At 35.0% G+C, this 13805-nt stretch overlaps 1 protein-coding gene across 2 annotated transcripts; it reads right to left on the bottom strand.

The window, feature by feature from the left end:
• Nucleotides 1-6071: 6071 nt before the first annotated feature.
• Nucleotides 6072-10234, bottom strand: LOC126717393 (zinc finger CCCH domain-containing protein 56). 2 transcript variants are annotated; one of them, XM_050419089.1, is made up of 2 exons: nt 9897-10234; nt 6072-8902 (listed from the first exon to the last, which is right to left on the bottom strand). In XM_050419089.1, exon 2 carries the CDS (start codon nt 8860-8862, stop codon nt 6694-6696), a length of 2169 nt encoding a protein of 722 aa, XP_050275046.1. In that variant the 5' UTR covers nt 8863-8902; nt 9897-10234; the 3' UTR covers nt 6072-6693. The 2 variants fall into 2 exon arrangements, with proteins under 2 accessions (XP_050275046.1, XP_050275041.1); XM_050419084.1 differs by having other exon boundaries at nt 6072-8886; nt 9897-10233.
• Between the last annotated feature and the right edge of the window lie 3571 nt (nt 10235-13805).

Here is a 13805-nt window from a genome sequence, read left to right as displayed (position 1 = left end):
TCTTGGTAAGATTGATACATTTTAAAAGACAAAAGGAAGAGATGTATATTTAAATCATGAAAGTAGATGGAAGAGTATTGTTTTTAATGAGGGGGTGAAAAAAGAAAAAGTAGGGAATAGAAAAAATGGAAAATGGTTAGGGGTGAAAAATGGAAAAATGAAAAACTATCTTGTTTGGATAAAAAGAAAAATGAGATGATAAAAAATAATGTTTGTTTAAATTTACTCTCATACCTTTACTATATATTTTTAAAAAAAAATTTATTAGGGAAAAAAACTAAACTTAATGTTGAAAAAAAAAATTAATGTTGAGGGAGGATAGGGGCAAATGAGTAAATTACCATCTAAGCCACTCTTTTTCTCCAATTTGGGAAAAAACAAAACACCCCAAAATGGTGAACCGGGCATTTTGTTTTAATCCCTTTATTTTCCCTCTCCCAATGGAAAAATATACCATGTTACGGGTATGTGAGTCCTCTCTCTCACAGCTGGTGGGTTTCACTTAGTTGTGAGAGAAAGCACTTATATATCCATAACAGGGTATACCTTCTCTCCCAACCAAACAAGGGTACTATTCAACTAAACGGGCCTGAGGGAAATCATTTCACAAATGGATGTAGGTTTATATTAATTTAAGAGGGTCTACAGGGTTTTAAATTTTTGTGGGTCTGCTGTGCTGATGGAGCTTCCCTAATGGGCTTTAAAATCCCAATTGTTTGGATATATGATGTATCTCCTCAGTCCTCACGGAGTCACAGTTGTATTCCTTTCTTCCTGGCCTAGCCTCCTCCTTAAGGCCGTTAGTTAAGTCCTATATCTTCCTTCTTGTTTTCCTTTATAACTTTTTGCAAAAGAAAAACAAGAAGGAAGATTAAGGACTTAACTCTATTGCATGCACACATTTTTACACACTTAAAATATACTAAAATCTTGGAAATCGTGACTTCAAGTCATAATTTCAGTGTATTTCAAATGTATGTAATGGGATGTGTATAATAACACTATCCTTTTGCAAATGCTAGTCGAGTAGCAGCTTTTTTTTGGGGGGTGGGGGGAATTATAATCAAAATAGTATAATTTACATAAAAAATAAGAAAAAGAAATAGGGTAACCTAGATTTGCAGATTAAACAGGCCATATGTATTATTTGAAAAGTGTAGTATTGATTTTTGTAAGTTTTCTTAATCAAATACATTTTCTAATGTATAGAACTGTCATGCTTCTAATGTATTATTGAAAACTTTTATTCGGCTTTATTAGGATTTAGGAACACATCAACACACAATCAGGTCTTTTGTCTTAATAGGCAAAACAAAATTTTCATTTCAATTGATTATATAATAAATATGATTTAGTACAAATGGGTTGGGTTGGTAATGGATAATTAATTTATATATAAACGGGTCATAAATGGATAAATGGATAATTATACACCCAACCCATCTATGACCCAACCCATTTATGACCCAACCCGCCCATTTGCCACCCCTAAGTACAATTATGTTGAAAATCAAGTAACACTATATATTCTGTAATCTTACACTTGAGCATTCATTTGACAGCCTCTTCTTGTTGTTTGAATTAAACTTTCAGCCTTTTTAATATAAAAGGAAATGTAGCACTTGCAGTTAAATCTTCAACATTGAACTGAATTTTGTACCTGTAAATATAAATCATTTATGTTAGTTTAGTTATGTTGTTTATGTCAACCTAAGTCTTATAAATAATTATATTTATCAAGGTAGGAATTGGAAAATTAAACTATCATTATTGCATACGCTATATCCACACCATAAGTCATTTGTAGGTTTCATCTTCAAGTATGCTTGAAAACATTACAAATGGTAAAAAAAAGTTCATAGTGGACTCTATGAATATTGAACATCATAAATGTTTTGAATGATATACTAAACCAATGGCGTAGTAGTTAGTATAGCAATGGCATCCACGCTAAAGGTACTGCATTGAATAAAACCAATCACTTGAAAAGTAGAAATGTGTTCAAATGAGTGTGTATGTTTATATTAAGGACAGACTCTATGAAGCTTTTTTAAGATTGGCCATATTCTTTTAACTTATATCATAGCTGGTTATGCTTTCCTAAAAAATTTTTTGGCACAACTACAAACTTTCTAAGCTTCAAATTTATTATTTTGGTAATTTGATCTTTAAACAGGTAGGGATGATGAATATACATGCAACGAACGTAATCATGAACGCTAGTAGGCATATGAAACTGTATATTTGTGTATTTATGATGGTAGTCTATGTATATATTTGTGTATTTATGATGTTTTTTTTTTCTTTTAATTTCTATTGATTTGCACATATATTTTATGTAATCTTCATGTAACCTCTTTTCTTTGAAATTTGTTTATCCATAGATTAATAGGCCTTAGGTTGCATTTGGGATAGCTTATATTGGGTAGCTTCTTTTACTATTTATCTTATTTTTGCTACTATTCATGGGTTTCTTTGCACTTTTTGTTATTATTCATGAATCTCACTATACTATCTCAGCTAATTTTTAGCTTTATCTATAATATTTTTAGCAAAAAGTTTTCAGTTTCAACTAAATATATATCAAACTATCAATTGTCTTTATACATTTGACATTAATGTGGTTTAAAAATCACTATGTTGTTTCACATTCTCTATTGCATTTGGGTCTTGGCAAGAATGTTTTTCGTAATGCCGGGCATTCTTTGCAAACCTTTGTGCTAAAAAGGGACTAGAACATTGTGGGAGCTCTTTGATTATTCTGTAAAGGATTAATTAGCTATCTCTAAAAGGGTTAAACCAACATCCCTCTTCAAGCCGAGGTGGGGCCATCCTCTGTTTAATTCAGCTTGCAAAGTCTCTCAATTAGGAAAACATCATGATTGAAAGTGATTCAGAATTGAGTATTGAAACCATTCAAGAAATAGTTGCAGAAACTCCTTAGAGAATTTCAAGCAACATAGCATAAGCCTTAGCCCTCTCTGTTTCTTTCTCTTCTTGTTCTCTTAATTGGGGACTTATAGAGAGGTAAACAGAGCCCCTAATGTTTTAGCAGGCTGGTCTCTTAAAGAATAGGTTATGGGGCTGTTTTGATTTAGTTGCTTGGCCTCAAGCCTTTCTTGATGTGTATTTTGAGGATCCTAATTTGATCTGTTCCTAGTATGCTTTTGTTGCTTGCTTCAATAAAATCTTTCATGATTATCAAAAGGGGTTATTTCAATTGTTGTGAAGGAACTCCATATCACCCAAGTTATTGATATTATGAAGACAGATTACTAAGTTTTGGAGCAGTGTTGCACGTTAAGGAATTGCTTTATGTTAGATTTTTTACCAGCTTTATAAAGTGTGAAGCCAATTGAGCTAACTTTTTGAGTTTCATTTATTATTTCAACAGTATTTTTAACCACTTTCATTTTTTCATGCCAATTTTTTTATTCATTTTTATTGGTTAGACTCCACAATAACTTATCTTTAAAAAACAACTTACGTGTCCGTTAACATTTTCCCATATTATAAAATATTAACATCACTGCTTTTGAGAGAGGGAAGAAAAAAAGTGTCCAATTTCTATGTGTTTGGTAAAATGCCACTTGTATGAAATGGACCACTTCTAAGAATTGAATCTGTACATTTAAGCTTGACATCCTGACATTTTCCCCCCTAATTATAAATCCACCAAATAGCTCTCTCTCTCTCTCTCTCTCTCTCTCTGCTTCTATTTTTTTTAAATTTTTCACTACTTCCATGGCTATATATTTGTCCCATACTCGTGATTTATCCATATTTCATCTTAAGCATATTGCATACATAAGAATTTGGCATCTTTTTGCAAGGCTACTGTGGAAGTTATCTTATGAGCTTTGTTGCATGCTTTCCCTTATAATAACAGGCACGCTAATAAGTGCTCTTTTCATTGTAAACAGTGTGGGCAATTATATTGGTTGTCAGCTCTGAAAAACCTTAACAAGATGTGTCATTTTGTTTTGAGGGACAAGAATATTAATGGAATCAACATTTGTTTTTCTTTCTTGAAAATGACATCTTAATATATATGATCATGGAGTCATTTTCTTGATTAGATCTTGGTATGACTTGATAAGACATTGGTCGGTTTGACAATATTAGGATTTAGTAGAATAACAAGCTTTAATTAGGTAAAGTTCTCAATGAAAAGCTAGTACCACTTGTATTAATGCTAATAATATATGTATACATTGCAATGTCAAGTAGGAAAAGTCATCTATCTTATGGTCATAGCTTAGGGTCACTAATAAGCAAAGAACTGGTGCCCTAACCTTCCCCCAAACTCGTACCTTAAAGTTTTCAAAACCTTGGATTCTACGAAGGTCAATTGGTGAATGTGAAAGCAATAGTTAAGAGGAGATTTTTGATGTAAAAGCCAAGTTGTTTGATCTTTAACTTAATTAATGAGAAAAGGAATCTCAATTATAAAGCAATCCATTTCATAGTTGTTTGTCCTTTACCAATCTCTAGTATTGTCTGACCGATTAAAGCTTAATTGATACATTTATTTATTTATTTATTTTAGACCTGTAAACTAATGATATTACCTAATCTCTCTTGTAAGGGTTAAAAGTTGAATCCTCTATTCCCCATTTGTTATTTAACAATTAAATAAGAAAATCAAAGCTTGAAGTTATTCGTAAAAGGAATTTATAGAAATATAAAGGTAATAATAGTTTATTTTCATTGATTTATTAGCTTTGAAAATAAGATAAATCATCTAGAAATAAACTGTAACAAACAATTTTCAAAATAATTATAGTAAAGCCTGTCCCAAGAGGGTGCAGATGTCTATCTAGATTGAATTAGTTAATTAATTTACTTTTAAAATTGCTAGGATGTCTCAATGTTACACAACTAAATTTAAAATGCCCGTGCATACTTCTCCCACCATGACCATGGTTCCAGCCAAAAAACAAAATTCAATTGCCTCATCATATTTCAAATTCGTTCTTCGAGTGGTTCACCCACACAAGTATCAAATCATATGTTAAAATGTTTAGGGTTTAAATACTTCATCTTCCAACTATTGAATTATCAAAAAAAATAAAATAAAATAATTAAAAAAATTTGGAATCCTATTGAATTATCAAAAAAATAAAAATAAATAAAAATTTGGAATCCTTAAAGCTGAAAACGGTTTTAACACTATAATTTGAACTTTCGGGCAAGAGTTGTTCCCTCTATACAACAACAAACAAAATACAAGTTCCAAAATTTTGGGGTTTGCTATGAATCTCAATAAGCTAGTTATGGTCGGCCATATCTCTTAACCGTAGTGAATCTATTCACAAAGAATGACTATATATTAAGTTGGCCGTCAACCTACTGCAACCTTCCTCTTTTTCTCGGGCTTGGGACACAGACAAAGAGGGAGTTGTTCACTTTAATTTAACAAACACTCAAAATGATACAAGTTTTCTGTTTTAAATTCTATTTAACAGTGTAACTCAAACAATCCCTCAGTAAACAGCAATACCAACAACCAACCATCAAAGCACATTGATGGATGACCAGACCTCACCCCAATAATATCAATTGCCTTCGTCCTTAGGAAACAGAAAACCCAAATTCCATAAAAATAAAAAAATAAAAAAAAAAAAGATCAAGCAATATATGCGCCCACATAACATCAGAACCGTACAAAAATTCTCCACGCCAATAAAGACCCAACAACCAGATGAATTAGTGGGGTGGCATCATATTTGGGTACTGATACCTCATAGGCATAATCTTTCAAACAAAAAAAGTAGGTTCCACATCACAATCTCATCTTCAAGGAGATTATAAAATCCCCATCCCCACACAACCTGATCTTCTTCAAAAAAAATAGAAAAAAAGAGAATCCAAATTTAAATACTTTTCCACCTCCCCAATCAAATATCCCAACTCACCATTCCCACCATTGGGATCCACCTCATCACAGATTCCCATACTTTCAGATACAGAAACAAACAAATATAAAAGGAGAGAAAAAGAAAAGAAAAGTAAATGCTGAGACTGATGAGAATCAAATATGGAAAAAGATGAAGTATTTGAGACAACAATTTTGACAAAATTATAAAACTTTAAAATTTAATGTTACATCATTATCATCATCTAAGAACCAAATGCCCTATTGTCCTGTCACTATTTTTCTTCCCAGAATACTCCATCCACATATGGAACACATCAGCAACACCATTTTCTTTTCTTTTTTTATTTCTTAATAAATGTGTGCTTTGTCTCCCAATAAGGACCTAGTTAAAGCATTACAAAAAAAATCCCCCAACTCCATTACAAATTACAATAATTAGACACAAAAGGAATAAAAGAAATGGGGACAACAACCCCAAAGGTTTAGTTATCATCTAGTAAACAAGTAACCTATTATAAAATCAAAATAATTTAAGGAAAAAATAGACCTAGGTTATGATAAATATGAAAAGAGAATTACCTAAACTGGGCAGGGTCATTGCGAAATAACCCAGATAAGGTTTCTCATCCCTTCCTGACTTCTGTAATGCCACAATAAATGGAGAACTGAACAATATTTATCAGAGACTTTCGTCCTTCCTTTTCCTTCAATTGTTGCTGTAAACTTCTTAACTCCCAAGTTACCTAACAACTAAAAGAATTAATAATTCAGTTTTAACTACCTCATGCTCAGTAAAAATGATTTCATTTTCACTAAGCAACAATCTGATCGAGTTTCAATTGCTCAAGCCACGCTGATTCACTTTGGGGCTTAGAATCAGAACCCTGAACAGAAGGTGCCGCGCCAGATACTGGAACAGCTGCATTTTCAGATGGTGATTCTTTCACCAGTGATTGAACCCATGAAACATCAGGCTCCTCTCCATTATGTGCAGTTGAACATGATTTGCGTAACCCCCCTAATTCATCTCCTTGAACTGACCAATCTACTTTCCCATTGTGGGACTCCCAATTTGACCAAGAATTCATGGGGGACCCAACAACACTGTTAGATCCAAGATCATGTGGGAGGTTGGATCCAAGATCCCTTGAGCTGAAGCTGCGGAATTGTAACTGCTGCTTATCACGATGAGAAAGCGCAGAGAGCCGAGAACCCATAGGGGACAGAGGCTCAATGCTCCGAGGAGACATCATCCCTGGTGAGGAAACACCAAATGAAGCCTGCAAGAGAGGATGGTCTGCATTCTTTGCAGAGAACACGTTAGTTTTAATTGGAGATAACATGCTTTGCTGTTGCTGGAATTGATTAAGAAGCGCAGATTTGTGTGATGGAGAGAAAACAGATGAAGCCGCAAGTTGATCAGAATATCTAGGAGATGAGAGCTCAGAAGAGAACAGTTCATCTAGATTTGAGGGTGTCAGGGTTCTTGAACGGACAGAAAGATTGGCACCGGAATTACTGATGTGAGGCTGCGAGAGACAAGTCAAATCATTAAAGAGCTGTTGCTGCTGCATTTCAAAATCCTGCAACATATTATACTCCTCAGAGGGAATGTCTCTTGCATTGAAAGAAGATCTCAGACGACTTGTTTGTAGATTGCTGCCTGGAAGATGCAAAGTCGGGATGTTCTGCTGAGGCCAAGCCATGGATGGATGTGAAATACCATTACCAGAAGGAGACATGGATGGAGAAAATGGAGAAGGTGACACAGCAGACGCCGCTGAGGGAGAGCCAGGAAACATGTTCAAGGCTGCTGCCATATCCATGACAGCAGCAGCAGAAGCAGCTGATCGAGGGGAAGGCATTGCAGATCCAGAAGACACATAAAGGGGTCGCAGTTCCTCATGTGTGTGGGCAAAGAAGCAAACCCGTCGTGTGCAGCTCGTCCCATCCTTGCAAAGTCGAGTCCTGTATTGTGCTGGGTGCAGCCAACACTCAAACACCCCATGAGCATATTCACACAAATCTCCCCGTCTACAGGTCCCCTTTCGAAACTCTGGACATGGCACACAACTATAGTGGTACTTCCTTGGGTCTCTTCTCCTGGCATTCTCACCTGGATGAACAAAAGGACACTCAGTCCAATCATGGGAATAAGCTCGGGAACAAGGTCGGATCTTGAATGAGAACATACGGAACTCATCGCTCGCATAAATGCTACTTTTGAGGTCAGGAAGAGATGGGTCAATTGGGTATTCTTTCTTCTCTGGTACAGACAAAACATTCATAGGCTTACAATTTACAGGAGACAATATTGAATTTGAGAGAGAGGACAATGAACTATTTTCTGGGGATGATGGGAGGGATGGAGAACTGGATCTCAAATCAACACTTGAAACCTGTGGATCCTGCTGACAAGAAGAAGCATCAGTTCTTAAAAGCTCTTCAAGGGCCAGCTTCAAATTGGTTAGACTGGCAGGAGCCACAATAACATCAAATGGTCGATTCCCATATGCATCAGTAGTGTTAGGCTCAGCACCAGCTTGTAAAAGCAACTTAACAACATCTACAGCCCCAACAGACCCACCAGAAGCAGCACAGTGAAGGGCAGTGCTCTTGTCCAGTCCACAAGAGAAATTTACATCCACCTCAGACTGAGAAAGAATTAGTTTCACAACATCAATACTACCATATTTAGCAGCAACCATTAGTGGAGTTCTACGCTCAACAACCATCCTTTTTGAAAACCTCTGCCGACCATACCATAATCCAATCTCGCCAATCACAGAAGCATTACACTTACACATAGATTGCTTAAAACCCTCCACATCATTACTTGCAGCAAGCTCAAGTAATATTGAGACAGAAAGCTCAGATTCAACTGCTCCAGCAGGATTATTCATATCTTTAGTTAAAGATTCACTCTCTGAGGAAGATAAAAGAACCGGTTGGGGATTTAAATGCGCCGGGCCACCGCACATGCTTTAATTAACAGGGAAAAAAATCTGAAAGACACCCAATCTACAAAGAATCAAATACTAGTTCAAGAGAATATAAACGCATATAAAAACTAGTTAGAATCATATACTAATATACACCACGATTCTCTAGCATCAATCCTCCATACCCCCCAAGGCAAAAAAATATTAATCTAAAAGATACCCACTTGACAAAATTAACAGTGTAAACCAGAACCAAGTATAACAAATCAATTAAATAACAATAAAGCAACCCAAAGACCATCCAAGGGACGAGAATAAAGACAGAGAGAGAGAGACTCACCAGAACATTGGAAAGCATTGGAAAAAAAAAGGGGTTTGAGTGAAAGACAAGGGTCAAGAAGTTTATAGGGTATATATACTACATAGATTAAAGAAAAAGGCGCAGATTACAAACATGGTAAAGATATATTTATTATATATATGATAATCTTGATGTGCTAAGATGGAAAGTTCGAGATAACTCCGAATTCCGACCCAAATGCCCTTATCTTTCGGATCGGATCTCGAGGAAAACCCACCCACTGCGATATTCAAATTCACAAAAGAAAATGATTTTATTACAATTTAAAATGTAATCTTTTTGTGTGAAATTAACTACTTCTTCTCTACGCAACAAAAGGAAATGCACCCAAGTACGCTTTCGTTTGGTTGATAAGAAAACAGTAAAGTAGGTTCAGTTAGTCAAACAGCAAAAAACTAAAAATTCAAAACTTTTTCATCTTTCTTTTGTTTTCTTTTCTTTTCTTTTCCCACACTTTCTCAGCAACCAAACGACAAAAACGTTAATTTACATAAATTTTAAAAACGTATATATCTGAAAGAGAAGCAAAAAAACAAACAAACGTCAAACAAAAAAAAAAAACACACAAAATTCAAAACTTTTTTACTTTTCTTCTCTTTTCCCACACTTTCTCAGCAACCAAACGACAAAAAAATATATATTTACACAAATTTAAAAAACCGAAATGCAAAAAAAAAAAAAAAAAAAAAAATTAAGAAAAAATGAAACTTACAGATTTGAAAATGGTGAGTATGGAATACGCCGAGAAGCGCCATTGAAAACCCTAATTGACTGTACGGGAACTCTGTTATGCACGCACATTCATCGATCTGCGAAGAGGAAACGGAAAGCGAAGACAAAGGCAGAGACGGCCTTCTTGACCGAGCAAGAACCTGAAGGAGAAGAGAGAGAAAAAGAGCGTAAAAGCTCGATCGCCATGGTAGAGAGAGAGAGAGAGAGAGAGAGTGTGTTTGTGTGTGGGGGATTTGAAATTACAGTGAAATGAAATTCGGAATGAGAGTGAATTTGAGTTGAATTTATGAAGGGAGAGAGAGAAAGAGAGAGAGAGAGAGAGTAAAAGAGCGTTGAAATTTGGCGTGAAATTTTGTTGGGGGGAGGGGGAACCGGAAGAAGGGGTGGGAGTGAGAGTGAGAGTAGGTGAGAGGAAGTCGAGGTTGGTGACCGGATGAAGCGGTGGACCATGTAGGTGGGGTCTGTGGAGTTTCATTGGAGGAAGTGTAGTGTAGTGGGTGCGGTGGGAGCGGAGGTTTGGTTGGTTCAGGTGGGAGGAGGGGTCAATGTGGGTTATGGGCAAGAGTCAAATCAAGTCTACAACACATTAAATCAATTTCAAACGTTTTAAATACAATATAAAAAAATAAAATAAAAAATACCCTCTTCTTCTTCTTTTCTTTTTTTTCTTTTTTTTTTAATTTGTTGAAATGCTGAATTATAATTGATTAAATAACCGTCATTATTTATATAAATTTGCCATTCATATCACTTTTATTATTCGCCAATCATTTTTTTCCCATATCATTCAAAGTGCACAAATTCGAAAAAAGCTTAAGCATGTTGGAATTAAATTAAAATATCCTTTAACCATAATAAACATGACGAGTGGCATGATGGGGAAATTAAATTTGTAGTAACAAAGGAATGTGTGTGAAATGATGTGGGAGAATATATGGTAGTTCCTATAGGGAGTTATTAGCCCATAACAAAGTGCATGTATAAGGAATGTAGCTTCGAAGCGTTTTTTATACATTTATAAATTGCCATATGGCATTGAGATAAGCATTGTTGAAACCCTAGAGAGAGAGTGAGAGAGATATGTCAAAAAATCAATTGATAATAGTTGTTGAACCTCGAGAAGAGGAAGACACGTGAAATGAACAATTGTGAAAATTGATAAGCCTCAAGTACAAATGAAATGCTCATTTTCAAGAGAACAATGTCACTCACTACTAACAAACTTGAATGCACATAAATCATTCTCTTATATATTTAGTTCCTTAGTGGATTTCTTGTAGTTTATAGGGTTTTAGAAGGTGTTCATGACTTCAAGTGTGGTTGGAAGACCTCCTTGAAGACATTGTCCCACTAGTTTTTTTTTATGTCCATTAGTTCTGTTGAATAAAGTCCCAGACTACTTTAAGGATGGTGATGGTCTAGGCTTTGATCTATTCACTATAAACCTTCAAATCATTAATTGTTTAGATGAATTAGGCTTTGAATTGGTATGTTAGCTGTAGGGTCACAATTTGAGGCCCAAACCCAAAATGTATGGAATCTTGGTCCAATGAGCCCAATATAATGAATTTGTAGAGAATAGGTTGGAAACCTGGACCTTTGCGAATTAGATAATCGACCAATAGGTTTTGATGATAAAGAAAAAAATATAACATACGTTTACTAGGGAAAGACGTCCTCAAATTTTACCCGAGGAGGTTGATTTTTAAATATTGTTCTTAAGATTTTGTTACAAGTCTGGCACCCAGATTGCTCTGGAGCTTTCTTTTTTCCCTTCTCTTCTATTCTATACTATCTTCCTCTCATCTCCACCATCCATAAGTAGATTTAGATTGATAGTGCTAATACTTGTCCCATCAGCCACTCCCTAAAGTCTTTAGGAGTGGTTGTAAAGGCTGAAAAACACGGTTCAGTTAGTTGCAGAGCATTTAATGCAATAGTAGTTGCTTTCTCTTAGATATTTCCATATCTTTCTTTGTCCTGTTCTTTCTTAATACTTATCATCTTCCATGGAATGGTTTGGAGTATCGCTCTTAATGACAGCCCATTCCCTTTGTCCTCGACCTTGCCTGGTCGAGGAGGAGTTCTTCCTCGGACTGGGCCCTTAGCCCAACATATACATAGATATGGGCTCCCTGGCCTTTCACCCCCACATTAGCAATTTAAGATCTCTTTTATTTTCTTTATATTTATTTGTTCAATTCTCCTTTTTTTTCTTTGGGTTGAAAGTTCCTTCCTTTGTAATTGTTTGTGGGTTTGGGGATTTGGTTGATTTAGGTTTGAGGGTTTGAAAAATAGAATTTGGATTTGGATTTGGGGTTTCAAAAGAAAAGATTTTTGTTTTGGGTTTTTGGGGTTTGTTTCAAAATAAGTATCTGTGTGTATTAGTTTAAAATGTAGCCTTGTGATGTGTGTGTGCATACGAACTAACTGTGTAGTGGAACATGAATTTGCACTAGGAATGATTTGCTTGTGTTTGATTTGCTTTCCTTTCTTTTTTGCTATGCCCCTTTACTGTTTGCTTGACATTTTTAGAGAGAAAAATGAAAGAGTGGGGAGAGAGAATATCACGCGAGTATGGGCAACAAGAAGAGCATTGTTACCCTTTTGAAAAAACAAACTCGTGGGCTCCACCTTTTTGAGTTAAACTTTAATTTTAAAGCTAAACACTAAAGCCACTATTTGAGCAAAATACATTGTTGAGTAAGTTAAGAGAAAAGTAGAGAATAAAATATGAGATATGAAATTGAGCTTTGAATCATGAGAATTGAGGTATGAGAAGTGAGATTCAAGTGATGTGTGAAGCAAACATTTCATTTTTTAGTGTTATTAGTATTTTCTACTAAAAGACCTCTTGATTGAGGTAAATCCAAATTTCATCCATCAAACCACCTATTTGTAATTTCACATATTAGTATATTACTATGCAAGCCTCATTAGTTTCATGACTAATGAGACTTGCACATTAATAAGCTATATTTTAAATGTCAAAAATTATAATTTTCATAATTAAAAAAAAAAAAAAAAAAGGCTCTGTTCGTTAATATGCAAACAAGCCTATGGTTCATGTTGGTAAATGCATAAACAAATTAAAGGGTCTTCTATACTCCTGTAACTTTTGTTTTGTGGACAACCGTGACTCTCCAACGACCGTTACAGTACCTTTCTTTGTTAGTTATTTTCATATACACATCATGATAGTTACATTAAATACATCACCAAGCTATCATAGCTTTGCTTATGAGGATCCCATGAGATAGTCCAGTACATAACCTCATACCAGAAGAAGTGGGTTTGTCATGTTGCTTAGACCCTACTTCTTTGGAAACTAAAATTATGGATAAGCCCAGGAAGATACAATCTCAATTTTCCTACCTGGAAATATGATTTTCGCACAAAAGTTAAGAGCTTTGTAGCTCAATTAGTTGACATTTCTTAATATTTTCAATTAAGACATTTCGGATTCAAATCCTCCACCTCAATTATAACTATCGAATTATAAAAATAAAAATGAATTGCAAAACCTTCTTAATACGATGTTTCCAACATTTCGATTATGCATATCCAAATGTGGAGAAAGAATATGGTATTTTTCTCTATATAATATCACACTTACACGTGTGTGTACTACAATTGGACAGGGCCCATACATTGCGGCTGTGCGAAAATATAATATGCTTTTGCCCCAAATGCATGCGAGCGTCCATTAAAATTTTGAAAGATTGCTAACAGTAAGTCGACAAGTGAATCACTACGTGATAGATTTTGTCACCCTAGGCCCCTTTTCCTTTTCCTTTTTCTTCATTCTTTTGTGATTTTATGGATCGTGAATTATCCACAACTTTTTTTTTTCATAGAATAAAGTCGTTGGCAAATCCTCTCAAGGGAA

The sequence above is a fragment of the Quercus robur genome, chromosome 1 (assembly GCF_932294415.1).
Source record: "Quercus robur chromosome 1, dhQueRobu3.1, whole genome shotgun sequence".
Classification (NCBI taxonomy): domain Eukaryota; kingdom Viridiplantae; phylum Streptophyta; class Magnoliopsida; order Fagales; family Fagaceae; genus Quercus; species Quercus robur.
The sequence above is the reverse complement of the archived record's forward strand: the minus strand, read 5'-3'. Positions and strand labels throughout refer to the sequence as shown.

What these genes read in the sequence shown, in the direction of transcription:
- LOC126717393 (XM_050419089.1), bottom strand. Translation starts at nt 8,862, where the DNA reads ATGTGCGGTGGCCCGGCGCATTTAAATCCCCAACCGGTTCTTTTATCT.